The following is a 27307-nucleotide window of genomic DNA, read 5'->3' on the forward strand; positions in this document are numbered from 1 at the left end:
GGTAGTGTCGAGAGGCGGGAGGCATTATCTGGGGTCAGGGAAATACAAAGCTACCGTCCATCCGCGGATCGCAGGCGACAACTGAGGGGACCGTGTGCTTTCCTCAGTGTCAAAGGGTGATGAAGGCCATCGTCAGGCTGGGGTTGTCGAATGCAGAGAAAAGAAACGGCCTGTCCCGTACTGACGGGCACGGAAGAGAAATGTCGCAAAGGTGGAATTCTAGACTAGTTCTAGCGTGCATTCAGCCGGCCAACCTAGTGAGATGACAGGCCTGTCCAAGCGCACCGCTATGTCATCTCCATCTCCCAGCTCCGTCTTTCCCAGCCAAGCGGCACAGCGGTCGACGCTTAACCTAGTTGATGTGATGGTCCCTAAGACGAGTCATGAGCCCCTCGTGCTCGGCGCCTAGCCGCTGCATTGTACTGAGACACAAGGTTTCGGCAGGCAGCTTACGCGTTGTTCCCCCCCTGACCAAGTCGGCAGAAGCCGAGCCTGTTGCTTTCTGCATCAGCGGGTGAGGTGACAGACATGCGCAAAGTTCAGCCAATGCACAGTCATGAGCCCTTGATCCAGCGTCTCTGTTCACAGTTCGAGAAAGCTCTTTTTGCATCGTGGCCTATGCGCATCATATGCGGCTGACAAGTGAACATATAACTCGTGGCCTACCTAAGCCACTTGGTATTCATGTCCACCGTCACCTTCCTGTTGCTGCTTAACTTGGCCGCATCCTCCAAGTATACACTGCAGGTGCTTTGCTTGTCCTGTGGGTTTGGATAATGACTAGGTTGATGGCTTTCAGACGGCCAAACCACGAACTGATCACAAGGAAAGAAACGCAACTCATAAAAACTCCCTGTAATAGCAGTGTTGCCTGGCATAGATAGGGAGAATGTGCGTCATTTCAATCCTTCTATCAAGTGCCAGTGTGCCGGCGCTTGCTCCAGATTTCTCAAATTCTTCGAATCTTCGGAGCGAACCTTCAACCTTTCTGGTCTTATGCTCTGCTCGTGTTTCGAACGTCGATATTATGCGTCCGTGTCAAGTTAGAATGAGAATTTGACCGTACTCAGCCACACAAAAACAACTATATTGGTGCTGCACGTTGCAACAACTAATTAGTGTAAGCATATTATTGCATGATCTACAATCCAATCTCGTGGACGGGATCGAATCTGGAATTGATTATCAACCAATTTCATCGGCCACGCCTCAATACCGATAGTCCCTCCCACCGGATATCTTGCTAATTGATTGCACAAGTCTCGTCATAGTAGCTGTGTATATCACAATCTTTCTCTTCAAAAATAAGATGAACAAAAAGAAAGAAGAAGAAAGAGCCACGTGATGGTCGGGTGTCTTCATGTTGTCTCCCCCCACCCCCCTTGTTTTTTTTTTTTTTTTTTTTTTTTTTTTTTTTTTTTTTTGGTTATGTTGGCTCTGTCATTCTTGCTCGAGATCTCTGAACCTCAAAACAGGGAAGTGATACTGTAACACTCCGTGGGTAACATGATACCGTCTCTTACCATGTAGGGAAGTGGCTTCATCACGTCTGCAAAGTACAAGCAGTCTTGTAAATTACTAACTGGGCCCTTTTACATACCTACCGCCGACCGTTTATCTCAAGATAACCTATGAATCGAAGAAATTAGTGGTAGGACCAGCGGAGTTGCTGTTCGGCCTGGTCCTTACGCTGGAGATATATAAACACACCAACATATATTAATAAATCGTTATACCTGTATACAGAACGGCACCAAGCTAGTAATAAATATTCAAAAATCATGGCCCTTAAATTGGATCACTCGATAGGTGTATGAAGTTGCTTATATCTTCCTCTGCGCGGTCAGAACAGAACCATCCTTTTCCCTAACCTCCGGCTCTAAAACCGAGACGAGACAGGGCTCAAGGTCAAGACACCATGGCGACCTTTGCTTGAGTCTTCATCCGTGACCTTGGGCTCTTGTTGTTGAAACTATGTCTCCGCACCTCTATTGGCCGCTAATGGCCATTTACAATGGGTATAGCAGTAGAATATATAACTGCAACGACTGCGTAACAGCGCACAGCCAAATATCATGGCGGACTCTCGACGCATATGTGATTACTACAGTCGAAATCTGAGATGGCCGTCGACTTTGATATCATAAACACTTGACTGGTCTGGCCTTCCTTGGTCCCGTAGATAAATATTCTATTGACAACATTAACAACTACTTAGATAATTATGGTTCCCTCAAGATTTGGTATCACTGACCTTCCTTGATCACACACACCAATACTCTAGTACCTACACTAAGCTCATCTCTCGAACCCTTATAGCCCCATAATATGTATCTCCCTAATCCATCCTCATAGAACTTCTGATCGTCGTGGCCCACCTTGGTATACAGAAAATCATCCCCACCGATGGCATGATATTCTACTTATAAAATTTCTTCCGGCGATCCACATGGTATCAACATGGACTCTGTTTTGGCTTAACTGTGTCATCAATTCGTAGCCCGGATGGTTTAGTGGTATAATTCTCGCTTAGGGTACACCTGAGCAATTTGCGAGAGGTCCCCGGTTCGATCCCGGGTTCGGGCCCAACATCTTGACCTAGTCAAGACCGCTTTTTTATCTCATCTTGGACAAGACCTCTCGAATTTCTATTAGTTATGCTTCGTCCATTGGTCGGCCACAACGTGGAGTTCGAGACAGAGAAAATCTTTGTAGAAATGTGGGTCATACAAGTCATGTGCATGACTACTTGGCGGCGGCGACATGGCTTGTCCAGGAGACTAATGATGGAATTGCTGTTTGTTTCTGACATGTACTTCTACTTGTAAGTCTTATGTCCAAACTGGAATACGTTGAAGTTGAGATCGCAAGCCTAGCAGGCAATTCAACTATTATGTAGATAGAATACATCCCTCACTACCGGATCAGGCAAGGCCCACTGTAAGATACCTTATCATAATCAATAGTATGTAAAGATACCAACAGCTTATATACACCCAGTCGAGATGTCGTCAGGTTCATACAAGTATACATATAATCACCTAACAAGAGCTGTAGAGACAGATGGTTCGACGTTTGTCAACTAAATATCTAGCATGAAAACTACGTACTCTTAGCCATCGCCATAAAACTACACTATTAGAGACATCAGTATGATTTTGGCATACTACGGTAATTATGTTTTGCAGGATGAATCTTCAAGGCCATGCAGGCTTTGAGCAAGACTACAACATGGTGGTCACATGTGTCCTTACTCACAGCTCTTGCAAGAAATCAACCGTCCACTCCTTCCAGCCCTTCTTTTCTCCGGGCAATCTCACACTTTCCCATTCGTCCTTGGTGATGTTCCTCCAATCCTCGGGGTTCAGCCAGCCAATATAAGCGCGGTCGCCAAATCCACCGATCCAGTAGACCTGTTGCACAACCAGTCTGACAAACTCAGCCTCGTGAATTCGGTTTCCAGGCAGCCAGTACTTGGCATCGGGGTGCGCCTTCACGAAACAGGAGGCCAAGCTGGCTGTCGTCGGCAACTTTTCAAGATATCCGATGAGCGAAAAGCGCGGTAGGTTAGCAGCTGAGTAAGGAACCGGCTCTTTTTGCTCGTTCCTGTCGTCATCCTCCTCTGTGTGGCACTGGCCTAGCCAACGTCCAAGGGTTCCGCAAGGTACAGACGTGATCCTTTTCGCCGGTGGGTAAGGAGGTGTCCACTGCAAGCCGACACTGATATTTGACCCAGCAGCGACGTTCTTGAAAGACGTCGCAATGTTGATCGCCAGAATGGTGGGGTTGCCCTCATCCTCGCAATCGGCAATGTAGTCCATCAAGCCAATAGGCACACCCGCGAGACCAGAAGGTCTATTCTCAGAGTCCGATATCTCATTGCCGCTGGATTCAACGGCTGACTTGGAAGAGTCCGGGAATACGGTCGAAAGGGTGCCGAGAGGTGTCAGGGCTAAGATTCGCCGACCTTGGACAGCAGATTCGTAAGGTGTTGGTATCTTGTAGAGAGCTGCAGATTGGTCCTCTGGCATGGAGAAGACGTATTGAGGCCCAGCCGAAGGGTCGGCCAGGCAGGAGCCGGCGCCAGCAGCGAGTGGTAGTATACGTGAAAGCTTCATGGTTGTTTAGGTTGGGACTTCTGAAACAACAACCCTGGCAACGTGTCGGATACTTATAAACAGTATACTTGTCTAGGTGCGTGGAAGTTCCGAGGATATCTAAAACCGTTGTTAATCACAGACTGAGAGAGAGATATGTTTATCAGATCCGGCCTCGGCTTGCCTCCCGTGATGCTGGACCCACATCATGAAAGGATCGCGTGCCCGAAAATAGCTTAGCGTGCGGAGCTTGCCGACTGGGATTAAGAATTACGGAATCTTGGGGTTTATGGCCACTGTATTTGCGTGTCTACTATCGCGAGAATTTCAAGTAAAGTTTTAATGAAGTGTCATATAAAACTGCTTCTGATGTAAGATTGCATTGGCAAGTTGTGGACATATTGGAATCATGAAAGGCTAGAAGCCAGCAACCGCGATTTTGATAGGATTGGATAAACAACATGCGAATCGAGCTTATTCGACATCGAATTCTTCGGTAAACCGGAGGCGGCTAGTCTAGATAGATATTCTTTGCTTTCGTTGCCCCCATTACATCACTAACTGCTATTTGCTGGGCAACTCGTTTTCAAAACAGCCCACCATATCTCGAAGAGACAATTGCCATATTGGCAAGCCGTATAGTAGAAGCCCAGTGCGCCAAGCGCGGCTCCAACGCTTACAATGAGGCAAAAGCTGGTATAGCAACACCTTCATCGCCAGCCCACTCAGGAGTTGCATCTATGGTTTCAAGCCTCACGGTCTAGCAAAAGTATATGATAATTAATATAAGTACTGTTTACACTCTCTTTGAAATGCAAAGATTCGAGAGGCAAAAAGGAAAAATAAAAAAATAAACTTGAAAACTTATAACCGTGTTTTATAAATTGACTAATCATTTCATAATAATTTATATCTTTAACTTTGTATTAATAGATGATTTGATGTAGTTTGATTCTTGTTACTCTTTATCTTCTTTTTAAATCCTTACTTATATATAATAACCGTTCAGCATTAAGTTCATCTAAAACACATATTCCATCTATCACCAATTATTTATTTCGAAGCACTTATATGAATAAAACAATTTATAAGCATATTAAGTTGTCGGACCATGGACATTCGCAGAGATATCTTCCTCGTCGCACACTTCGATAGCATTATCACAAGCTCTCATACAGACACCTTTCCCCATTGATGAAGGCTATCCCGACAAGGAACATGGTCGTAGATCACGAACGACACACGGACACCGAGATCACCGTTAAAAAAAAAAAAAAATTAAAACCCTCGGGCCAGGCAATACAAACGTCCGGAAGAGTAAGGAGAGTCCGGCCCGGTTCGTCGACCGGATCGCCAGACCGGACCCCTAACATATATAGTGTTTCGTATCCGTTAAATCGAACCCAAGAACCGCATCGCCAATTTGCATTGTATACATGTCAAAGAAAACACCATGGCCAGATAAATACAGTGCCTCACCACTGGTCTCATAGCTTGTGATTCATTGTGTGTTCTTGTTTTCCAACTTGAGAAAATGACCGAAACCCAATGACGTATCAACCTACGCCATGTTGACAGCTTTGGGTCCCTCATGAATGCCGCAGTATTACCTTGAAGCCAAATCATCCAAATGTGTTGACCAAACCCATCTTGAAAAGGAATAAGCCTGTCGACCACGAGCGTTACAACAAAATCGATCCCATCTTGAGTGACAGACGAAAGAATGAGGCAGCCAATTTGCCTAAGGAGACGAATTCAGTGTAGCAGGCAGATTTTGACTACATAGAACTACTATAACAAATAGGCTGTGTAATCACAATGTCGATTGTCGAACACCAAGCCATAACGGGTCACGGAGCCCGAGGCCGAGGGCGAACCTGTAAGCAGATATTGGCGGAGGGCTTCGAGGCTGGTGGCTGAAGATGTTTAGACGTTCCGGCGCTATGTTCATGCCGATCACGTAGTTCGAAACTCCTGCAAGTTGAAGCTCACTAGAGTTGAGAATAACAATGAGCTAGGAACGCCACTCCACAGGGGCCACCACAATATCGACCCACCGAACCGAGCTCGATGGGATGTGCTTAAAATGAACAAGGCATACAAGACAGAAGGTAAGGGTTGCAAGTGAGCGGAAGGCTTGAATAAAGAATGATTCAGGATACTCTAAATGAATGAAGGAAGGCCTGAGGGCAAATTTGATTATGTGTCGTCAAAATCATGGAGAAGGAAGAAGAAAGATAAATTCTGAATGTGCGAAGCTTCCAAGGCATGTATAAGGACACCGAAGCAAGCTCCACCATGGTGCTGAGTACGTTTGGGTATTTATCACTTTCACAGCCTATGAGTATTTCCATTAAGTATTCGTATTGTATGGCACAAGCGTGTCAACGGGATTTGACGTATGGTCGTGACCGGGACTGAGAGCACGGAGAAGAATCACATGGCGCGAGTTTCTGTAGCATTCCTGTTACGAACTATTAGACATCGAACTTAGCACATGTACCGCAGCCAGCAAAATCGGATCACGCTGTGCAACTAAATTTATATTTTCCCCAGACGAATCGTTCGAGCAAGCACGCGAGGGAGAACAAGGAGGATACCCATGGTGTTCATATACCACCAATAAAAGCACAGTCGGAGAAGTAGGATATTTTAAAGGCCGTACGAGCATTTATCTGGAAACCCAAAAGCTCCCATGCATGTTCGAGCCAAGTGTGAAGCATATCATACATTGGAAAAGCCGCGATAGTGCGTTTCTGGTAGCTGCTCTAGTAGCATTCATCGTGTCTGATGGTGAAATGTTCTGCTACTAATGCATGCGGCTAATCATGTTCTCAGCAATGTGACAACCTCGCCGAAGCCGTCTCCCCGAGAAAGTGAGCACGTTGGAGTTCTCATGGTCAGTATCGCAGCCAGCCAAACGCTTGACGGCACCAAGACTAGGAAGTAACCAATGGGTGTACTGTACGACCGGCCCCGCCACACTGGTCTGAGGTCGTGTCGTGCGGTGGGAAGATGTTGGTCCCGGGAAGTGCCCTATTCGTTTTCGGAAGGACCCCTATCGCAATTGCGCCGTTTGCTGCAAGCCCCTGAATGGAAGGTCATTACTGTAAGACACATATTATGGTCAGGCCAGTTGGCCCCTGCGCCATGCGCCCTGCGTCCTGCCCCGCTACCGCTAAGGTAGTTAATGACCGGAGCCTAACGTTAACTTGCAGGAGGCTGCATTTGTCGCAGCAGCGCTACTGATCCGTACGTTGTGAGAAGAGGTTGCGCGTCGCTCGCTTGTCCGACGTACTTCACTTTATTTGATTCACGAAACTTTTGTCAGACTTTCCGGGAGGACGAGATTCAGTAGGTGATCTCACGTCCTACACCAGCCCGGTCGCCCCAATTAGCATCGTTATCGTTCCGTGTAGATGGCGGGCTTTGGAGGGTGCTTTGAATCGTCGTGATAACCCAGATTACCACCCATTACTTGTCCATTCCGTCCGCTCGTTCATCTTTATTCAATTTGAAGCTGACGACAGTCGGACACTGTCACCCTGGTACAACATGCCGAAACAACATACACTATTTGGCCGGCCTGTGCGACTAGGGTCGCGTCGCATTTCCTTCCTGCTCGTTGGTTTGGGCTTGTTTGCCCTCTTCACTCTCTTCGTCACACTACCGGGCTCGATACCACAGGGCCCCAGCCTGTCCAAGACCCTCGCCGAACACAAAATACCTGTGCCCAAGGTGCATAACCCCTTCTCATCGAGCATCCTGAACCCATTCCGGCCCGCAGCCCACAAGCCCGACGAACAGAAGAATTCTACTTACGGTGGAAGCTCCTGGTACTCGAATTGGAACTGGCGAGCACCGTTCTCGTCCTCGGTAACTCTCGACGAGAATCGATCACTACTGCCGCCGATCAAGCCAAGGCCACCAATCTACTGCTACTACGACCCAACTCTGCTGAAGGAGGCTTCAACCAAAGAGGCGGAAAGTGATTTGCTGCTCACATGGCGACGTGCGTGGTGGGCACAAGGCTTCAAGCCTATCATTCTGAGTGCCGCCGAGGCAATGAACAATCCCTTGTATGACGAGGTGCAGCGAATGAACTTCGAGCCGACTTTCAAGACGGACATGATGCGCTGGTTGGCTTGGGAGAACATGGGAGGCGGCCTGCTTGCGCATCACCTCCTGTTCCCCATGGCCCCGCGAGCTGATCCATTGCTGTCCTTCCTGCGAAGAGGCGAATACCCCAAGCTATCAAGATTTGAGGGCTTCGACGACGGCCTGTTCGCCGGCCCCAAAGCTGACATCACAGCCGCTGTGACGACCGCCCTGCGACATCCTCAGATCAAGGATGCAAAGGACATCATCACAGCTGTGCCTGCAGATACCTTCGACGTCGACCCCAAGCATGACGGCTTGGCTTTCTACAATTCTAAAGTCGTCGAAAAGCACTACATCAAGGTAGCAGACCAGCTTGTGGCGAACGTCCCAACCGGCCTCCAGAGCTTGAACTACCTCATCAACGCGCATCTTCATGTGGCCTGGCAGGACGCATTTCCCAAGGGTATAGCCGTTCTCAAGCCATTGCCTCAACATACCACTTCCATGGTCGAGCCCGCTTTGGATCTTGCGACTTGGCTAACTTCGTGCCCCGATTCGCCAATACCCGCCTCGTGCCCACCCAACATCCCCAAATGCACTCCTTGTGTATCATCGCATCCCATGAAGATCGCGACCCCCGCTCGCTACCGAAACACCACGGGCCTGTACACCATCGGTACCGTGCCACACCCCTACACCATCGCGGCTCTCAACACCCTGAAATCCGATATCGACATTCCTTGGGTTCGTCGAAAGATGGAGCGAGACCTGTGGCTGGCCGAACTTACGAAGGAGCACTCCGGTACGGGTGTGTCTGGCAGTGCCCGGGTAATTACCTTCAAGGAAGCTGTGGCCGGCGAGTTCGCAACATCACACTCCCTATGGCTGACTGCTGAACGCGATACGCTCCCCCACGATCTGGATTGGTGGTTCGGCTTCGCTCTACCTGTTAATTCTACCGGCAATGGCCAGTCTGAGACGCCTGTTCCCGGTCCCGAGCGGCGGCCGAAGCCTGTCCATGATCCTGCCGATGGACCCGAACCCACACCGGAGGATCTTAGACAGGAACCGGATTTGATGAACAAGGCAAGGGCCATTGGCAAGAGCGAGGAAAAGACTGAGATAAGCCTTCGTGACGCGATCGAGGCCTGGAATCTGGCAGATACGGAGGCGTGGAAGTTCGCCCGTGCTTTCCTAGCCCGATCCCGGGTCGAGCGTCTGAAGTGGGAAGAGGAAGAGAAGAAATACGCTGGCGGCGCAGGCAGCGATAAGGAGAGCAAGCGCAGTGGCTGGAGCCGATGGACTGAATAGTTGTACATGATGTAGGAAATAGGGTGATCATAGAGAGAAGGCAAGGCTATGCCCTCATTGGATGTACCAAAGTGAAACTGTTACTAATGGTCCTTGTCGGTCTGGATGGCGCGGAGTTTCGGAGTGTTTTGAATTTTTTGTTTGTTGAATAGACCAAGAAAATATTTCGATTCGTTCAAAATGTCTTTACATGGCCGAGAAGACCTCGGAGTGCGTGTTCCTTTGCACTATTACTCAGAAGACAACAAAGTCATTAGCAACATACCAAATACAGGTATGGCAGGCTGCAGGTGCGGTTCTGGAGATCGGTGTAGAGCCTTGTTTTAGCCACCCGGACGTCTACAGTTATTTCTCCCTTTCCGCGTGCAAGCTCTTAAATAGGAGGGTCAGATTTTGTACGATGTATCTAGGCAGAACCATAACTTATGTAGTAGGACACAATCAAGAGATCTGGTAGAGTGATGCAGCGATACAGAGAAATGTGATCAGAAGCTTTAGGGGAATATCTGTATGCGTACATTCCAAACCCTCTAGAAGTTCATGCAGAGTCTGCCCCCAACATGATGACCTTGTCGCTGCGTGTACACGGTTCGAATCATAGAGTGTTAGTAACCGCAAAACAGAAATCGTGAGTGTAATTAGACCAAAAATGTACCGCTAACATATGACCTGCGATCAAACTGCATTTACTTTAGCCCATCCTCGACTCTTGACATTTATGAGCAGATTGTAATTACCATGGACGGCTGTTCACCGACATGTAACTAATCTTCTGACCAAGGCTTCTTACAGGAGGCCAATGAAAGGAAGCACTCTGCCGCACAGACGCGCAGCTCAGCTTCACCGGCGGCCATAACATGCGTATTCGTTCTCGATAGAAACTCTGCAGGCTTCGATTACGCAATGTGCTTAGGTATGTCAAAACGATAGCTTCGTCTCTGCTTTGCCGAAATGGACGAGTTTAGGCAGTTGTCATGGGATTTAGTGGGAGACAGCATGTTCAGCACCCTCAGATCTACATCTCATCCTTTAGAGTTGTTTGGCTTTGATGGGGAGTCGAAATACAAACCCGGTATCACGACGCTTCTCTGTCGACAAGAACATCCGTTAGATTTTTCCTGGTTTTAAGAGCCGGGGCTCAAAATGATAACTATAGATACCGACGAGCAGGGAAGCATGATAATCGATCGTTACGTCTTCGAAGCCTCATGGCGGCTAGAATGTATGGGGTTTGCTGATGGCATTCTTTGGCTGCTCAGGCACAAATACGATGGGTACCATCCTTCCGTGGCTTAAATCAAACTAATACCTTTTATTTTGGAAGCGCATTTTTCGTCTTGGTCTGGACATTCAACTACCGGACTGGGGCTACGCGGGTCATCAACATCATGCGAGTTCTCTCACGGCAAATTGCCCTTGCCTTCCTCGAGAGATTAGACACAGACAGGCTCCTAGATTGACTCAGCCTGCGGGAGGCGCTCATAAAGAATGCATCATACCTCTATGCGCCAGAGTTCATGGGGTATACCCTGGCTCTTGTGCTTTGTGATCACCTTGATCGATTCGACACCACAGACGATCTCGCACAAATCCGCGAGATTGAGAAAGCCACTGGATTTGAGTATAACGGAAAGCCGGTGCGTACTGGACATGAAATCGGCCATCTCACACGGTGGTTACAGACCAGTGGACAAGTTCTGATCAATATCGCGGCGAGGAGGAAGACTCTTCGGAGTGGGGTCCGAATGTTGGACCACATGGACGAAACCATGAACACAGAGGAATCTCGTCATCCTGACACAGATATCCAGGCTCGAAGAGCAGAGTCCTCGCGACGATTGATGGAAGCAGTTCCCCCCATGAGATGTCGTATCCAGACCTATAATGAATACATGGACTACATGGCAGTGAGAGTGGAGAGGCTTTCTAGTGTAGTAAGTTGATGGTATAATATCGCAACAAGTGGCTCTTGACACGAAGTAGCTAATAACGTTATTGACACACAAAGATGCCAAAATCAGCATCGAGTTGGCACATGCCAGTCAGGACCTTGCAGAAGCAGCGAAGCGGGACAGTTCAGCTATAAAGACAATAGCCGTGATGACTATGGCTTTCCTCCCAGCCACCTTTTTTTGCAGCTCTTTTCGCAGTCCCGTCATTGGAAGACACCGTGCTCCAGAGTAATCACTGGATATACTGGGCAATCACACTCCCTGCCTCGGTGCTCGTATTCGTCATTTGGCTTCTGTTGAATAATCGACACTGGATGATGGAAGCATACGTCAAGCGATTCGAGCACAAGCGAAAGAGGGCCAAAGGAATTGACCCGCCGTTTGGTGGTCAACCGTAATATAAACGCTCGTGTTCCGTAGCTATGATGAATTATGTATTACAGAGAACATGATTCGCATTCAGCTGTAAACGCAAAGTCATGTCAAAGGCCATAGCCCACGTACCGGATACAAACTGTATTATTTGGTACATCACTCTGGATCACCGGCGTTCTGGCTCTGCCGAGTCTTTGGTTGAAATTCGCTATATACATGCAAATCTAGCCAATAAGAACAAGCCGCACCAGATCATAGCAGATAACAGCCAAGCATCAGCAGCCTGCTTCGCTTGAAGATATACAGCGTGCAACACACAATCTGCCGAGTGCAGTGCCCAATGACGAAGGTACATTGGCGCGGCTCAAGGAGTTGGATGGTCACATCGAACCGATGTTCGTTCCGATTTATATCAAATCGGACAGTAATCGCTCAAAAAAGATGTTGTCGCATTATTCCAAGCAGATGATGGGGGGCTTCATGGATGTCGACCACAGTGCTGTCTGACTACGACCGAACAAACACGATGGTTTCCAAACGTTCCCAGGCAAAAGGCGTCAAAGCGGGATTCTTCGGCTGTTCGGGACATGTCCTCTTCTGGTCATATAAATATCGTAGCTAAGCAACATGAGGGCGTTTTTTGTTAGCCGCAACCGTCAGTCCACTAAAGCTCGGAGTGATCCCCCCCCCCCCCCCCCCCCCCCAAAACACGAATTCTCGAAGCTGGGGAGTCCCTGGTGCAATACCAATCGCATATGGCATCGCCCTCGTCTCTTGGGATATGTCACAAAGCTTGGCAAGTTTCGCCAGTCAGGATTGGTCAAAAATGACAGGTTTTTGCGCTCCTGACTCACGAAAACGCTGTGGGACCAGCATGGAACAGTCCAGAGCAAGTCTCACACAGGCATAAGTACGCCGCCGACGCGGTGGGAAAGTTTGCACGTCACGACTGAATGTATGGAATGAGTGAATATAAGTCCATTTTGAATCAGCACCAAATTGTTGAAAGTTGGCACTTTACTTGTCGTGTTGAAAAAAAAGAAAATTGACAAAGAACTTGACAAAAGAACAGTCGGTCAGATGGTGAGACCAGGCATGAATACAATCAACGCCCGGGATATCACCATCTGACTCTAGACAGTCACTGTAGCGGTGTCGCCGCCCATCTCGCCGCTCAGTTCCCTGGACGTCGGGCCACGTCTAGTTTGGGACCCGCCAAGCTCGCGGCTACCAGCAGAGAGGCCTTGAGGATGAGCGTGACCAGATTGTGTCAGCTCGAGATACGATTGTAAAGCCAATCTAGCGGACTCGACGACCTTTTCGGCATGTTTTACTGCATCCTTCAAAGCCAGCGCTGTTGGGTCCTCGGTAGTACCCTGTCCGTTACTGACGGTGCCATTGCCGTTCTCAGACAACTTTCCGTTCGCGGCGGGTTTCTCTTCCAAAAGCTCGCGAATATGTCCGTTGATCCAGAGGCCTTTCAGCTGCTCTGAGGTCATGTCCTTGGCGCCGGAGATTCTTCCGCGGCACGTGGGCTTACCGCAGAGGCAGTCAAAGGATTGCGCCATATCCCATTCGGTGGAGGGGTAGAAGAACTAAGCAGAGGTAAGCAGTTGGAACCAAGTGCAGAGAATTCTCCTCGGGGAACAACAGACTGTCAACTCCTCGCCAGCCTGAACCCCATTAGGTCCTGCTAAGATATTGAGGTTTCCAGTATCGAAGATCTGACAATAACATTAGTCCTCCTGTTATTTTCGGTCTCCGCTCAATGTCCGAGTACAGTTTGGCTATGCTTTTTGGATGTCACAGCGAGCAAGACATGCCAAAACCAACTTGCTGTCATGTGAATTATGCGTGCATTCACATCATGTTTCCACTTGTTAGTCAGCCAAGCAGGCTGAACTGTACTGGGTGCAGAGAGCATCTGCAAAGACTGACCAATGAGGGTTCGCAAGAATGGTTGATGTACAACAAATCGCTGTTGAGGTTCAGATGCTTGTCCTTTCCCATCTGAACTGTGGCATATGTCGGCTCGTCGGCCGGGGTGCACGGAGGGAACTCCATCTTGGCGTATAGACCGAAGGGCGGCAGCGTGACCCTGGACAGGCTCTTGGAAGTGAACTCATGCTCATTGATGATCACCTCCTGAATGGCCGCATGAGACGGCTGCTTCCAGTGAGGCTTCAAGGGAGACATTTTGTTTTGGATTGGTTAATCTACCAGACCGTGATTAATTTGCCCGTGTGCCAAGCCGTAGAGCGTGGATGACTTACATGTTTCAGTGAAATGTGCTGTGCTGTGCTCTGCTGTGACGTCCGTTTCTATGGAGGATGCAGTGCAACAGTATATGTCTTGATTATTGGTTGTAAGTTAAAGCTGAAGAAGACCAATGTAAATCTCGCAAGATCGGAATTGTGATGCGGCCGGTGCAGGATAATCCTGTATGCTTTTCCGGTCGGCATCTCCCTTGGTCATCACAAGGACTAGATGCCATGTGTTCGGGGTAGTCTTTGCGGGGTATAAGGACCGGACCACAGCGATTAGTTTAACCTGTCATTCCTGTCCTATCAAGGCTCACACTCCCGCCCACATTCGGCAACCAAGCCTGCAGCTATACGGAGGAGGTTAGGTGACTGGGGCCTAGAGCATGTTTCGCAGTATGCATTTTCAGGGATTGGTCCGGCTGACCGTGGTCCCATAATATAGGACCGAGGTACGCTTGAAAGGATGCGAAGTGACAGGAGGACCGTCGAACGAAGTATTCTGCAACAGCCCGCATACCGCACTGCGTCATTTCAGGCCCCGAATGTTCGAGAAAAGTTCCATGTGCAGAGAAGCATGCACGCCATCGCACAATGTAGGAGATGCCAGGGAATGTCATGTGCGCTTGGACAAGAATGGACCCTTGTCAGCCACACACCAAAAGGCTCAGAACGCGTTCAGAGTTCGTGTTCAATATTAACTTCTGTATTTGAAACGTTTGCACATGATAATTTTGACCGGCGAACCATCCCAAAGAGTTGTTTGGGCTTCGAGCATGACACGGAGTTTCTGTGTGCGACGCGTCAAGGTCCTGTCCAGTTCAAACGGCCCTGCGTAGTCATGCATGTTTGCTTCAATAACCATCAAACGGGCTCCCTTCCCTCCCCGGTTTTCATGTCGCTTCGAAAGACTCGTGTTCCAGATTTGGGGGATGTATTATTGAGTTCACTGGATATCTAGGGACTTTGAGGCTGGTTTTCGGCGTCCCCTAGCGGCGCTGCTGCTTGAAGCAATGTCAACCGCCTCAAGGCCCTGGCATTTGCTGTGGTAGCCAAGATCTTGGCTGATCTTCCGGCTTGTGGCAAGGATCAAAACCTGGTTCGCAAGCCGCATTGAAACAAAAGACTGCAATGCCTATTCGATAAGAGCTCAAGAGAGTCAAGGCGCACGCTGTCAATGTTTGACATTGATGCGTGTCATCAACCGTCATAACAACCGCCTACTGACCACTGTTTTTAAGTTCCACATTTCCCGGGCATGCGAACTGCAGGAACCACACGGGAGCCTCCCGAAAACGTGGCTGTCAACGTCAATGGGTGTCGTCTATAGAGGTTTCCTAGTCGGCGCATTCGGGCGTCTTCATCTTAATTTAGCAGTCTCGTAAAGCACGGCCCTTATCACATTTCCTGTCTGCGACTACCACTCGTCTGTCATGTTCACAGAAGCCCGTGCGTTGTGACATGAAGGCTCACAGCATAATGGCAGTCTCCAAGAGCCGGCTTCAATGGTCATGGTGAATCAATCGAGAAATCATAATTATGCCCAAAAGGCTGTCAATATCCTATCTATCGAGGATCAAACCCATCGAAAGGTTTCAAGGCACACCGGTACCAATATGGTTCGATAAATATATGACCCTCCAACCCGAACTCGGTCTCCAGGTTTGAAACGCATGCAACCAGAAACGGAAAATGGCTTCATTATCTGATCTGCTTTTCCGATTTTAAGCTCAAGCTGCTTCATTTCTCAAACGAGGTGGAAATTGTCAGTGCTTACAATTAGATAAATACCTTGCGATGCTAACAGTCGTTCCCACAAACATGCCAACTAGTTCTCATCATCTCATCTTCGTTGCAGTGGCTCCCGCCTGCTAGTCGATCCTTATACCGAAATCTATCAGGCCCACTAGAGTAGCACATTATAATACGCCATACAAACGGCTACGTGCACCATGCCTGAGTTCTCCAAATCATCAGACTCCTTTGACTTGATCAATCATGAGAAACCGAGACCACCACCAGGACCGGAGCCTGACCCACCTCGTCCGGAGCCACGTCGCCATACACAATTCTAGATTTGATAAATTCGACTTCCGCCTATTTCAAATCAATATCAAACATCAATTTGTTTCCATTGGCAGTGTTTGAGCATTTATGTTAGCACGAACTGAACACCCGTCACTCTCAACATACTAATGCTGCATTCTCAGGTCTTTCAAGGCTAGCAAACTTTCACAAAAGCTGTGATACAGTAATAATATGATCGTGGCCGGGCTCTTGTTTGGATTAGAAGTTTATATGTACGGACAGGAAGAAATCCAATACTATCACTGCAACGGCTGCTGTGGTTTTTGCTATTAGTTTAACATAAATATTTGTTAATACACGAATGTGCTGTCATTACTGCGTATAATAGTCTCGGAAGCATGGTTATCAGTTCTTCAAGCTAGTCCCTTGAGTAATTGCTGATAGGAATCACGGTGTCATACTGCTTACTCGGAACCTATATGGTGCGCTTGTTCACCGCACCTGTGTTAGTAAAGCCCCAACTATGAAGCCAGTCAGCCGTCTCGCCCATGCCGTCGATCGGTGCTTCGCGCGCTTCTGTGCGGACTCCGGTGTCTATGATGATGCCTATGTCTCCGTCTTTCTTCGTATTCGTCTCCTCGGTCACGATTATTCCTTCTGTCCTGGCTGCGGTCAGTATCGAGACTGAACCCCTCTAAGCCATCACTTTCATTGTCCCGCTCATCCCGACGTCGCCTTTTCTTTTCTCGTCTTCGCTCTTCTCTGTGCAGTCTTCTCGTCTCCCTCTCTCGCTCCTCGTTCGCTGTCTTCCTTTCTTTTTCTACCTCTCTCACTTTCGCAGCACCCCTCCTCATCATGGCCAAAGGATCGCTGGACACAATCCGCGCCACATCACGGTCTTTCCTTCCTGGATCTGGCCTCCCAAAGGCGTCCTTGCCCTCGTCTTCGCCCTCTTGTTGTCGCTTAACGCCTGCAGCAGGAGCATACCACGGTCCCGAAGCCGGCGCCTTCAACCCTGCAGCGTTCGAGAAACGCATCGTGTACTGATCCTCATACTCGCGCTTCTTGCGCGCCTTCTCGGCCTCCGCCTCGGCATTCTTTCGCGTGTCGCGCACAGAGGTGGAAGAAGAAGAACCACCAAAAAGATCGATATGCCCGCTAACATCCGTCAAGGGCGCATCGCTGCTCTTGTGTGGTATCAGCGCCGTTGCACCACCCTCATCGCCGCGGGAGTAAGCAGAGGGCCCAGACGCCCGCTCCTGCGCGAGACGCATCTCGAAATCCGTGTCGTCCTCGCCCTGGCGCTTGCGCTTCTTGCGCTCCCTGCCTGGCGCATCTCTATCTCTGTCAGGCTGCCTGTAGCTGCCATCCTCCTTCGCGTTGGGCCGGTCTGAGGGCTCGTCGGTCGACGGCAGAGGTGGAGGGACCTCGCCTCTCAGGATTGCGAGACGTCGGTCGGCGTCGATCTCTTGAAGACGTTGCTCCTCGGCGTGCTCGCGCTCGCGGGCTACGGCCTCGTCGCGGCGCACGCGCTCGATGTTGTCGCTGTTGTAGACGTTCCATGATTTCTTGCCGAGAAGATGGCTAACACAATCTCGTTAGCACCAACTTCTGCAGAAAAGTATTAGGCATAACTTACAGAGGCATGGTGAAAGATGACGACAAGCTGTGCTACAAGTTGAGCTCAGGCGGAACTGGTGCTATTTGGGAGCGTTGGAGGGGCAGTTTGGCGCTGCTGGAGCTAGTACTGTATGGCTAAAGGTTAACCCTCGCAGGGTGCTGTAATAGTGCCCGACCTATAAACTAAATTCTTTGCCAAATGCTTCTTATTTCTTAGCTAAAAATGAAACATATAAAATACGTATGAGGACTCGACACGAAGAAACATAAAAGGTGATGTGCTGTATTAGAAAAAGCTGTAAAGAGGGGAAGGCATCCGTGGACCCGTGGTTATATAATCATATTCGGATAAGTAGCTTGGTAGTCGCAAGTTATAGCCAAGGTTGGCCATCCTACCATGACGTTTTGAAAAGAAAAAGAACCGAATCACGAATAGAAAAAGGTCCGCGAGCTATGTGTTGTTGTATACTTTCGCTCGTAGAGGCGTACGCGCACGGCATCGAACCCCCGTCAAAGAATATTTAGACCCGACACACAAGGCATCCAGCACATTAAGAAAATCATTGATAGTTGACCTCCGTGATGCCATACTAGGGATATTTTTCCATTGTTCCTGAGCAGCCAGATATTGCGCTATCGTTGTCAACACTTCCGTGATGGTACCACACATTATACATGGGCATCGATGAGAGCCTGGCTACATTGGCATTCTATGTATATCTTGCTCATCTGGGTAGCTGCTGCTGCAATGTCACTAATTTCACTGCGCAAGGATTCGCAATGTTGCTGTCGGGGACATGCCCATCATGCGCAGCTCCCAATATGTCGAACAAGAAACTCTGCCGCTGATCTAATGACGAGATGTCGTGGGCACATACATCTGTGTGCACGACGATTCGGAAGAAGTCCATCTGCTCTAAAAACAAAACAAGAAATACACTGCGCACCTCTGCCAACTGAACGATCTCCTCGTCACTATCATTATCTTCGAAATCTTCCGACTCTATCTCTTCGTTCTCCGTGAGCCAATGCATATCTGGAAATGGGACATCGTCGCCTGGGATCATGAGGGCCTCGCTCAGCACAATAAATACCACTCCGTCGTTGGGGTGTTCAGCGTGTTCGAAGACGAAGGGGAAGTGTCTTTGTAGTAGTGTGTTGTGTTGTGGCTTCGAAGTGGGATCGGCTCGGAAGAAGAGTTGTCTTTGGATCCTGTGGGATTCCGTGATCATAGTGTGCCATGTCATGGAGACACGCAAAGCAGAGACAAGGAGTGTCCGCATGTCCACTCGGAGCAGAATTATTTCGAGGAGTTCTGGAATATGTATCATCATTCCAGCCATTGCGCTTGTAGGAACTCTGCTCGAAGAAGTTTGCATGTTTAGCTATTTATGTGGTTGTCTTTTGTGTTTGATAGAAGGAAAAAAGACCATCTATCTAGCTATTATTAGTTGAGTTTGATTTGTACTAAACAGCCAGGCGTATGTATGATGTAGTCGTTCAGTAAAATGATCGATTCACAATTCCAATACCAGTCGTTCATGGGCACTTTGGTCATATGATTAGCATACTGCCCTGAACAACCCTGTCACCTTGTTGAGATAACGTGATTACAAATTGGATCACCATATTCATAAACAGCAACAATTATGCTTTTCATATCTTGATATCACTCTCTAGGAAAAGGGCCTTGCACCCCTCTGTTACGTGCCACTATAGTCACTTTACTTGGCGGCGTACAGAGATGTCCTAACATTATTGAATACGAGAGCTGCAATAACTCACGCATCGCTATCTCCTGAGGTTGTCATTCGCAAAATTTATTTGGCATGAACGCATGCGACCATTTAGTCTTAGGCCTTCAAGCTGATTCTACTGATTATGTCTAGCCCACCTCCAGCTTCATATGTATCATATATACACTTCATCACGGATGTATAGCACTATGACTGTAACAAGCAAGCCTTGCTCCCCTGAAACCTCTGAGATGGACTATGCTCCTTGTGCTGCAGGACACTCTCACGTTATACAATAACCTGTACAAGCTATCACCACAGAAATCCGTGGGACTCGCATAAACTTGGGTTAGACGTCATTAACTGATCTAATTAGATTACCTTATCTCTCCCACAAGCTTTCCCCTAGGCATATTTATAGACAAAGATCTTGAAGAGGAAAATATGCATCTCTGCGTTGAGCAAAACCAATGCGAGTCAACGCGACATGCCTCATGTATGACCTCACCCTTCACCGATAGTGTCGATGAGCCTAACCTTAGGCTAATCAGATGATGATAATCCTGATGGAAATCACAAAAAGTACTGAAAGAAAGAAAAAAGATAATATAGTAGGGCCCGAACCCGGGATTGAACCGGGGACCTCTCGCACCCAAAGCGAGAATCATACCGCTAGACCATCCGGGCTTGTTGAAATTTGGCTTTTTATTGAAACTAATATCTATGACACATCTGGGAGGCCGCAGGGGTGGAGGATAGCAGTTATGCAAGATCGCGGGATCATGCCGGTCGTTTCCAACCCAACTATCACCCTTGTCGGGCTTGAATGAGCTACGGGGTAGTTCGAGTGGATATAGGCATCGTACCTGTACGTATGTACTTCATCCGATATCTCCTATACAGAGGAGCGTGATGATGGCCAAAAAGGGATGGTATATGTGGCTTCGGGAGAATCTTGACCATGCTCAGAGGCCATGGCTCTATCGGCGTATCATCTTGGAAACAATGGGATTCGCTTCTAGTGGATGTATAGGAACACCATAAACCTTGACAGTGTCTGGCTGTCACTTGTTGAACAAAGTCATTACGATAATTGCCAAATACAGCCCGGGATTGCTTCACAAACAAACTCATGGAAGTGGTATTTCTCGGCTGAGTTCAAGGATCACATGTGTAATTTGTGGTTGCAATAACATGATGGCAGAGCAATAAAGAGATATACTCCAAGTGAATCATTGAATGATCTGCTTGACCGACAACCCGTAAGACCCACGTATGTGTCATATCCTACCATAAACCGCTTCTCAGCATCAACCAGCACCAAGGCACTTTGGCGGAGTGGTTAACGCGCTGCCCTGCTATCTTCTGATCTCATCAAGGATATCGGTCAGGCAGTTCCCTCGGGAGCGTGTGTTCGAATCACACAGGTGTCGGTAGCACATCTTTTGCCATTTCCGGCGAGAGTGTTTGTTGTTTTGGTTGCTCCGGTCCGTGATGGTGCTGTCTTTGGCGCAAGACTCACTGGGCTGAGCCAACCATGTTTTTATTTGGCATGCACAACAGAAAGGATAATCGACGGGTGGGCATTTGAAGGAGGAGCACAGTCGATCACAAGAAGCAGCGTTGGTGCGGACGCGAATTGGGCATGAGTCACTTGGCCGAATTGTATAAAGTCGATTTGTGAAAGCGCACGAATTATAGCCGGCCCCTGTTGCCTCTTAACTATACCTTCGTCTTAGTCTGACCTTAGCTGGCGACTGGCGGACAGCTGCGAGCCGTGTGTGTGGACTGGACCGAGTATTGGCAGATGGGTAATCCGTATAGTACCTGAGTACCTACAGTACGCGGCTACGCTCCTGTGTACAGTGTAATCCACAGTCGCGGAGCGCTAATGTTGGCTTGCGGGGCATCGTTCTCGATAAGGCTTATCGTCGAGAAATTTCCAAGAACCATCGTCAACTTTTTTGAACTTTTTCGGACGCGAGACCTCGTTAAAGTGCAATTCGGTCTTTGCTGTTGGACCGGGCACACACAATGGCACCAGAAACCAAGGTCGTGAAGAAGGAGGCGAAAAGGGACACCCGAGCTTGGGATGCGCTCACCCCGCCCCTGGCAGAATGGATTCTTGACTACCTCTCGAGCTCTGGCTTCGATCGCATGACGCCCGTTCAAGCCGCCGTGCTCCCGCTTTTCAGTTCCAGCAAAGATGTCGTCGTCGAGGCGGTCACAGGCAGCGGGAAGACTCTCAGCTACCTCATCCCCATCATCACCCGATTGCTACGGATGGAAGAACCTACGAAACCGCGACATGTAGCAGCCATCATCGTCTCGCCGACGCGAGAGCTGGCCTCGCAGATCTTCAAAGTCCTCACCGATCTCGTACGCTTCCACCCTACCTCGGCCGAGCTGCTTCCTCATTTGGACGGCGACGAGAAGCGACCTGCGACGAAAGAGCCCTTCGTACTGCCACAACTCCTCGTCGGCGGCACCACGACCCCTGCGCAGGACCTCAGCTTTTTCCTGCGGCACTGCCCGAATGTGCTCGTCGCGTCCCCGGGGCGGCTGGTCGAGTTGCTGTCTTCGCCGCATGTCAGCTGCAACCATTCGAGTTTCGAGGCGCTTGTCCTGGACGAAGCCGACCGATTGCTTGATCTAGGTTTCAAGCAGGATCTCCAGAACATTCTAAGCCGCCTGCCCAAGCAACGGCGAACGGGACTCTTCAGTGCCAGTGTCAGTGATGCCGTGTCCGAGATCATCCGTGTGGGTCTGCGAAATCCAGTCAAGATTCAGGTCAAAGTCAAGAGTCTGAAAACGGGTGGAGTTATAGAGGAGCGAAGGACGCCAGCGAGTCTGTCCATGCGATATCTCCTGGCGCCGGCGTCTCAGAAGCTGCCTGCACTGGCCCAGATATTAGAAAAGCTGGAACCGAGGCCACAGAAGACCATCATCTTCTTTTCTACGTGTGCCGCGGTGGACTATTTCCAGCATGTCCTCCCCTTGCTTTTACCGCAGGGTTACGCAATCATACCGCTCCATGGCAAGCACCAATCAAAAGTACGGCAAAAGAACTTTACCAAGTTTGTCAACTCCGCTGAGCACACCATCCTCTTGACAACAGATGTCGCTGCCAGAGGTCTGGATGTGCCCCAGGTGGACTTGGTTGTCCAGATTGATCCGCCATCAGACCCCAAGGTGTACCTCCACCGATGCGGCAGAGCCGGCAGAGCGGGAAGAAAAGGTCTGTCGGTGTTGTTTCTCCAGCCAGGCAAAGAAGAGGACTACGTCCCATTTCTCGAAATTCGGAAGACGCCCATCGAGGCCTTGACATACCCCGGAATCACGCTCAACGAGCCTGACGCGGGCGCGGCTTCAGACAAGATCAGAGACCTCGTGAGAGAGGACCGCGCACTGTACGACAAGGCGCAGCGCGCCTTCGTGTCGTGGGTACGGAGCTACAACAACCACACGGCATCCTCCATCTTCCGGGTCGCGGACCTCGACTGGACCGACCTGGGCAAGGGATGGGGTCTCCTCCGCCTGCCCAAGATGCCCGAGGCCAAGAAGTGGGACGGCGACAAGTCCTTTGGCATCGAGATGGACTGGGAGAACTTCGCGTACAAAGACAAGGCCCGCGAGAAGCAGCGCCGCGACGAGATAGAGAAGGCGAACGACCCCGCGACGGAGGAGAAGGCGGTGGCGTTCAAGGCCAAGAGGAAGAGGAACACGGAGGCCTGGAGCGACAAGAACGAGAAGGAGGACACGCGCGTCGAGAGGAGGGAGAAGAGACAGAAGAAGAAGGAGGCCGAGAGGAAGAGCACCCTGACCGAGGAGGAGCAGGTCAAGGAGCGTGACCTGGAGGATATGCTCGCTCAGATCAGGAAGCAGAATAAGGCAAAATTTGCCGCCGAGAAGGCCGCCAAGGCCACCAAGGGCGACGACGAGTTTGAGGGGTTCGAATAAATAGATACCCGCGTGGGATAAGCGAAAAAAAAAACCCCCCCAATTTAATTTGAAATGGACTTTGCATTGCCGTGGTAGCCTGGATATTGCTCTTTAATTATATTACGAGCTTAGCTACGCTGAATACCAACCTCGTAAGTTCGTCGTCGTATCTAGACTATCTGTTACTGTTATCTATCATCCTAACTTTTGTCGAGGTACCGTTGCAGTATCCTGGGCTGCAGCACCTGGTTCACCTTGGTCAAATAGACGTTTGCCTCACCCGGACATTGAGCGGCTTCAAGCGAAATGCACGTTTGGTGAAACACTTTCTGTCACAGTGGCAAGTTTTCAAGTGATACAGAAAGAGAGAATCCATTACTCATGTGGCATGGCGCCATCGGGAATTACCAAGAGAACTTGAACCTTTGTAAGGCTACTACTAAACAGAAAAGTCAAGCGAACGATGTTGGGTATCCATACGGGGTATCCGAAAACAACACAAAAAAGCAGAACCTAAGCGACCCTTCATCGTGAACAAGTCCACATCAAGTCATTTCTAGTCGTACAGTAGCGGTCTGGTAGAGAGAGACCTCAAATGTTCTCAACGATGTGTGCGTTCATCGCGCGCTGAAATTGCGGGTCGGTACTGCCGAAGTCGGCTGCCGAGTTAGAGCTCTCCCCGATTTCTTGCTGAAAGGCCTGCTGGAAACCCGGGTTGCCTTGGCCCATAGTCTGGTTGGCGGCTGGAAGGAAGATGACCTTGCTGTTGGCAGACTTGGCCATTGCCTGCATGGCCTCGAGGTAGCGGATCTGCATGGCAGGTGCAGAGGACAGGATATCAGCAGCCTGGCGCATGAGCTTGGCACTCTCAACCTCGGCCTTGGCAGCAATGATCTTGGACTCTCCGATACGCTTGCTTTGGGCAGCCATGGAAAGAGACTCTTGAAGGTCTTGCGAGAAGACGATGTCCTTGATGAGCATAGACTCGACAGCGACACCCCAGCCGGCGGCAACATCTTCGATAATCTCTCCGATGCTCTGGGCAATCTCCTCGCGACGCTCAATCACGTCTTGGAGGATGCGGGCACCGACGACGTGGCGCAGCGTCGTCTGGGTGCGCTCGATGAGGGCCTGACGAACATTGGCGATGCCGAAGGCGGCCTTGTGCGGTGAGACGATGTGGTAGTAGATGACGGACGTAAGATGGACGGTTACGTTGTCCTTGGTCATGCAAACCTGCTTCGGCACCTCGACGATCTGGATCTTGACGTCGACCTGGAGCAGGCGTTCTGAAAGAGGGTTGATCTGAACCAGACCCGGGTCCACAGCCTTGTAGAACTTTCCGAATTTTGTGACCAACCCCACGTTACCCTGGTGTACTTGCTTGAATGGGTTTGGACAGCAGATGCAGCACGGAACAGCACCAAAGGTTCCCATGCATGCGCCGAGAGCATTGACTATTTGCCCGAGTCAGTTATGTGCAAAGACATGGAACAATTATGTTGTAGGACATGGAAATGCCAGGAGGAAACAAATGGAGAGCCGGGGGCCACGTACTCATCGTACCATACCAACCCTTTGGGTTGGCGTCGTGCTCGACGATGGAGGCATATTTGGGCTGCAATTCTTGAGGCTTGGGCTGCTCGATGCGCATCTCTGCCTGGGGACGGAAGCCAACCACAGTGGAATCACCGCCGTTGGTAACGGAGGCATTGTCCTTGCGCAACGGCGCCGAGCTGTTCCCCGTGGTAGACATGCTTGGCCTGGAGATGGTGGTGGTGGCGAGAGTCGACGACTCTGGTAAGGTAGCCAGTTTGCTACTTCTACTATATGTTTGTGTCGTTTGCGTCTCGGGTTATCAACTCCCGAAAGAGACGTGAGTGGGAATTGGCTGATGGGAGGATGCCAAGAAGTGATGAGGCAGCTTGCCAGATGGGAGGATGATGGGAACACGCGGTATATGTATGCGCTCCGAGAACTTGTGGTAGGATGTGGTCTGATGTGAATCTCTGACGCTTATGAAGGGGATTCCGAGTTGAGAGAGCTCCTTCTCCGGCTTAGCGTGAGCACCTAAGCAGGGGTCCGGTGCAGACGTGGGCTGTAGTGGAACGCCATCTCAGACTCTGCGGGGAAAGCTAAGGGGCTGTGTTTTCTTGGGTAACCAAATATGTCAACGTTGGAGAATGCCTAAGAAAGTACCACTAGGTTAGATGGCAATATACGGGACAGAATGATCGGCCACAAAACCTTCCTCTGCTGCCTCTCCAGCACAGGCGCGATAGCACACAATTGGTCTTTACGTTTGTTTGTCCAGTCCGCCGTGGTTTACAAATAGTATCATGTCAGGTATGTCCGCAACCCCGCCGAGGCAATGCTAGGCTGAAGCGTTTTACACCATGGTTCTCAATTGAAAGTCTACACACAACTACAAGTACCGCCGACTACAGGCAGTCGAGATACCGGGGCTTTCTGGGGGCACTGAGCAACGAGGAGCAAGTGCCCCCAAGGCAAAGTGCTAGACAGGGCTTAGGGAATGTTGTTGTGGTTGCCATGCCTGCCATGACCTGCCATGCTGTCAATAGCGGTGCCGCTTACCGGTTGTGGAGGGTCAGTCTTGCTTCTGAGGGGCTGACAGGGCTGAGGTCCCGTGCGTACGATCCAAGAGAAGTTAGAGCAGGAAAAGCTTGGCCACTGCAGATCCCTTGAAACTCTTTCGTGTTCCCCCTGCGCAAGAAGCGAAACGCAAAACATTTGTGGTCGAGTCTCCCCGATCTTTTCGTCATCTGACCAGAAGGAAAGTTTGTCGGGCATTCTCAATATGGCCTTCGTAGCTCCGAGGTGCAGCGGCCACGAGACTCGTTTTTTCTGATCGGGACAGGCTCTAGCGCTCTAGATGCCGGTCTTGGCAACTCGATGCGCGTTCGTCCGTTTTCTTACTTTGCGCTGGACATCGCTAAAAAAGCACTTTGGGAATCCACGCCACGATATTGCAGACATCCATCGTATCTTCAGCGGCCACTCCACAAGATGCTGCGCTTTTTTTTCTCCTCGCTCGCATATCGTGAACTGACACCGCCCCGATCTGACAGCGATAAGACGTGCAGAATGACGCCCGGCTACCGCAGAGAAATCGATACCCACATGCAGGCAATGATACTACATACATAGGTTAGGTATGTAGGCTTAGCGGGGCCCTGTCAGACGTCAATTAACCTCCCGGGGCATCCCGCACCGGTTCGTCTCTTACGAAGGTTACCATACCACCCGGTTTCTAGTTCTACCTGCAGTAGTCATCCACAATTCCAAATGTTTCGACAACACACCGGGTATAAGGGCCCTTTGAATTGATGCGAAGATCGGAACCCCAGATGATCAGGTGATGGGATCTTCAAGTGGCGAATGCCCAGTCCGGCCCGTCCTTCGTGGCCATGCAAGCAAGGCGTAGAATTCTTCTCGAATCCTTCCGCTTTAGGCGCAAGAATTGAGAATCTACCAATGAGAAGGATTCGCCTAGTCCGAGCTCATTTCGATGGCATCAGGCAAATGTTGCGGTTATTTTCGCATGAAATAATAGACTTTCAGGATCATGTGATTCCCGACGTGCATTTACGTCTTTGTCTACGGAATATTTGTTTCATTGGCAGATTGGGTTCTCAATTGAGCGCCTGAACGTTTCGATCGTGATCAATGACCAAGAAACAGCACATACGGTCAGGATTGCTTCGCCCCATTTAGTGAAAATAGTGTCATCCACAAGTTGCCCTAGCAAGAGGCAGTTCAGCCCATGGTCTTATTCCTCCCAAGAAACATCGAGTTTTACGGAACCTGGTGTCGGGTCCAACAAGCGGTCAACCTTGCGAACCGCCTTACCCCGATGTTTGATC

At 49.7% G+C, this 27307-nt stretch overlaps 8 protein-coding genes and 3 non-coding genes across 11 annotated transcripts; 5 read left to right on the forward strand and 6 right to left on the reverse strand.

Moving 5' to 3' along the window:
• The first annotated feature begins 2499 nt into the window (after positions 1–2499).
• Positions 2500–2586, forward strand: BKA67DRAFT_t42. Its single transcript has one exon. It is a non-coding gene; the product is annotated as a tRNA-Pro (tRNA).
• Positions 2587–3057: 471 nt separating this feature from the next.
• On the reverse strand, positions 3058–4394 carry BKA67DRAFT_552301 (pyridoxamine 5'-phosphate oxidase-domain-containing protein). Its single transcript, XM_046101831.1, has one exon. It carries the CDS (start codon positions 4116–4118, stop codon positions 3255–3257), a length of 864 nt encoding a protein of 287 aa, XP_045960785.1. The 5' UTR covers positions 4119–4394; the 3' UTR covers positions 3058–3254.
• Positions 4395–7213: 2819 nt separating this feature from the next.
• On the forward strand, positions 7214–9706 carry BKA67DRAFT_552304 (uncharacterized protein). The gene has a single exon (XM_046101832.1). It carries the CDS (start codon positions 7653–7655, stop codon positions 9507–9509), a length of 1857 nt encoding a protein of 618 aa, XP_045960786.1. The 5' UTR covers positions 7214–7652; the 3' UTR covers positions 9510–9706.
• Positions 9707–11026: 1320 nt separating this feature from the next.
• BKA67DRAFT_531818 (uncharacterized protein) lies at positions 11027–11693 on the forward strand (the record flags this gene model as incomplete). The annotated part of the gene is made up of 2 exons (XM_046099434.1): positions 11027–11443; positions 11493–11693. 2 exons carry the CDS (start codon positions 11027–11029, stop codon positions 11691–11693), a joined length of 618 nt encoding a protein of 205 aa, XP_045960787.1.
• Positions 11694–12559: 866 nt separating this feature from the next.
• BKA67DRAFT_552305 (uncharacterized protein) lies at positions 12560–14427 on the reverse strand. Its single transcript, XM_046101833.1, has 4 exons — positions 14110–14427; positions 13775–14052; positions 13492–13560; positions 12560–13431 (listed from the first exon to the last, which is right to left on the reverse strand). Exons 2-4 carry the CDS (start codon positions 14030–14032, stop codon positions 12970–12972), a joined length of 789 nt encoding a protein of 262 aa, XP_045960788.1. The 5' UTR covers positions 14033–14052; positions 14110–14427; the 3' UTR covers positions 12560–12969.
• A 2173-nt stretch (positions 14428–16600) lies between these two features.
• Positions 16601–18107, reverse strand: BKA67DRAFT_687986 (uncharacterized protein; the record flags this gene model as incomplete). Its single annotated transcript, XM_046109064.1, has 3 exons — positions 17765–18107; positions 16832–17709; positions 16601–16782 (listed from the first exon to the last, which is right to left on the reverse strand). Exons 1-3 carry the CDS (start codon positions 17770–17772, stop codon positions 16601–16603), a joined length of 1068 nt encoding a protein of 355 aa, XP_045960789.1. The 5' UTR covers positions 17773–18107.
• A 50-nt stretch (positions 18108–18157) lies between these two features.
• Positions 18158–19225, reverse strand: BKA67DRAFT_552310 (uncharacterized protein). Its single transcript, XM_046101834.1, has 2 exons — positions 18518–19225; positions 18158–18459 (listed from the first exon to the last, which is right to left on the reverse strand). Exons 1-2 carry the CDS (start codon positions 19122–19124, stop codon positions 18443–18445), a joined length of 624 nt encoding a protein of 207 aa, XP_045960790.1. The 5' UTR covers positions 19125–19225; the 3' UTR covers positions 18158–18442.
• An 871-nt stretch (positions 19226–20096) lies between these two features.
• On the reverse strand, positions 20097–20168 carry BKA67DRAFT_t69. The gene has a single exon. It is a non-coding gene; the product is annotated as a tRNA-Pro (tRNA).
• A 637-nt stretch (positions 20169–20805) lies between these two features.
• Positions 20806–20914, forward strand: BKA67DRAFT_t43. The gene has a single exon. It is a non-coding gene; the product is annotated as a tRNA-Ser (tRNA).
• A 278-nt stretch (positions 20915–21192) lies between these two features.
• BKA67DRAFT_159395 (P-loop containing nucleoside triphosphate hydrolase protein) lies at positions 21193–23759 on the forward strand. Its single transcript, XM_046095159.1, has 2 exons — positions 21193–23575; positions 23639–23759. Exon 1 carries the CDS (start codon positions 21516–21518, stop codon positions 23439–23441), a length of 1926 nt encoding a protein of 641 aa, XP_045960791.1. The 5' UTR covers positions 21193–21515; the 3' UTR covers positions 23442–23575; positions 23639–23759.
• Positions 23760–24014: 255 nt separating this feature from the next.
• BKA67DRAFT_511831 (uncharacterized protein) lies at positions 24015–25077 on the reverse strand (the record flags this gene model as incomplete). The annotated part of the gene is made up of 2 exons (XM_046097430.1): positions 24015–24880; positions 24981–25077. 2 exons carry the CDS (start codon positions 25075–25077, stop codon positions 24015–24017), a joined length of 963 nt encoding a protein of 320 aa, XP_045960792.1.
• Positions 25078–27307: the final 2230 nt, after the last annotated feature.

This window comes from Truncatella angustata, assembly GCF_020726525.1.
Source record: "Truncatella angustata strain MPI-SDFR-AT-0073 chromosome Unknown BKA67scaffold_2, whole genome shotgun sequence".
Lineage (NCBI taxonomy): Eukaryota > Fungi > Ascomycota > Sordariomycetes > Amphisphaeriales > Sporocadaceae > Truncatella > Truncatella angustata.